The sequence below is a fragment of the Perkinsus marinus genome, assembly GCF_000006405.1.
Source record: "Perkinsus marinus ATCC 50983 genomic scaffold scf_1104296943310, whole genome shotgun sequence".
NCBI classification, from domain to species: domain Eukaryota; phylum Perkinsozoa; order Perkinsida; family Perkinsidae; genus Perkinsus; species Perkinsus marinus.
Window position 1 is genome coordinate 1 of NW_003211906.1, and position 1,500 is coordinate 1,500.

General features: G+C 51.0%; 1 protein-coding gene across 1 annotated transcript; it reads right to left on the reverse strand.

The window, feature by feature from the left end:
• Positions 1-12: 12 nt before the first annotated feature.
• Pmar_PMAR024290 (aspartate aminotransferase, putative) lies at positions 13-894 on the reverse strand (the record flags this gene model as incomplete). Its single annotated transcript, XM_002781226.1, has 1 exon — positions 13-894. The coding sequence occupies one exon, from the start codon at positions 892-894 to the stop codon at positions 13-15; it is 882 nt and encodes a 293-aa protein (XP_002781272.1).
• Between the last annotated feature and the right edge of the window lie 606 nt (positions 895-1,500).

A 1,500-nucleotide genomic window follows, 5' to 3' on the forward strand; every position in this document is an offset into this window, starting at 1 on the left:
TCAAGGATAGTCTTAACAATCAAACCACCATGGATCGGGGAGAGAATACATGGGACGAATAATGAGCTTCAGCTGACTAAGGGCGCGGGCAGCCAAGTCAGCACTCTTGGTGACGAGATGGCACATACCGGCACGTTCACCATAAAGACCGAAGTTCTTGGCGAAACTCTGAGCTACGAAGAATTCCATACCAGACTGATAGAAGAGACGGAGGGCATAAGCATCAGCCTCGAGATCGCCAGACGCGTATCCCTGATAGGCATTGTCGAGAACAGGGACAAGGTTCTTCTCAGCAATAAGCTTCTGCAGCTGCTGCCACTGTTCGTGGTTGAAGTCCATACCAGTGGGATTGTGAGCGCAGGCATGAAGGAGGATGAGAGAGCCAACAGGAGCATCGCCAATAACCTTCAAGGTTCCCTCGAAGTTGATCGCGCGATGTTCGCTGTCCCAGTAGGGATACTTTCGGACTTTCAGACCAGATTTCTCGAAGACCTTGATGTGGTTACCCCATGTAGGATCGGAGATATAAATGGCAGGTCTGTTGAGGAACTTGGCGGCAAATTCACCGATGAGTCTCAGAGATCCAGTGCCGGACAGAGCCTGACTACTGGCAATTCTATCACTAGACTCGCCAAAGAGAAGGCGTTGACTAAGGGGCTTGAGGGCCGGGAAACCGTCAATAGGAGCGTACTCCTTATCGACCTTCATGTCAGCGGCCAACTGCTGATCGACCTTACGGACAACATCGAGAACCTTGGGGTTGCCGTTCTCATCACGGTAAGCACCAATACCAAGATTGACCTTGTTGGGAGAGGGGTCAGCCTTATAAGCGGTGGCGGTACCGAGAATAGGATCCGGGGGAGCCAAATCACAAGATTCGAAAATGGAAGACATGTTTGAGTGGTGGGATACGTAACTGAAAAAGTCATGCCATATATCAAGTACGCATCGTGTTCCAGGTGAGTAGTTGTCGACTCCAGTTTCCGTCTGCTGTGTTCTCCCCCATGCTATCGCTGCGTAGATTCAGCCCCCCTCATGAGAGGTGTCGTCCATCTTCCTGTCTCACACATAGCGCAAGCGAAATAAAAGAAGGCGGCCTCGCTTCGCCACCTTTGCGTGTCGCGCGCCACAAAATCCCCTCGTCTCTTGCGCGCTCAAGATGTTCTTCCTCTGGCCCAAGTTCTCCTTCCTCACCGAAAAAAATCTCCTCACCGACGCGGAATGGAGGTCGATTTATGGAGTAAGGTCAATGACCGTTTGTATAGAGAGGGATGGTAGAATTCACGAGGAGTGCCAAATTGATCGATCGCTTACCTGGATCCTAGGCCCGATCGAGACACTCGGAGGAATTGGCAATTTGGGATGACTTCTCGGCGTGTGGCCAGTGAACTTTATGCTACCCTCTGCTAGAGAACTCTTGGACGCTTTTGTGAACAATGGGATGTGAGGTCATTTGAGGTATTACACTTGAATTACTGCACCCTACAGGGGCCAGCTCTT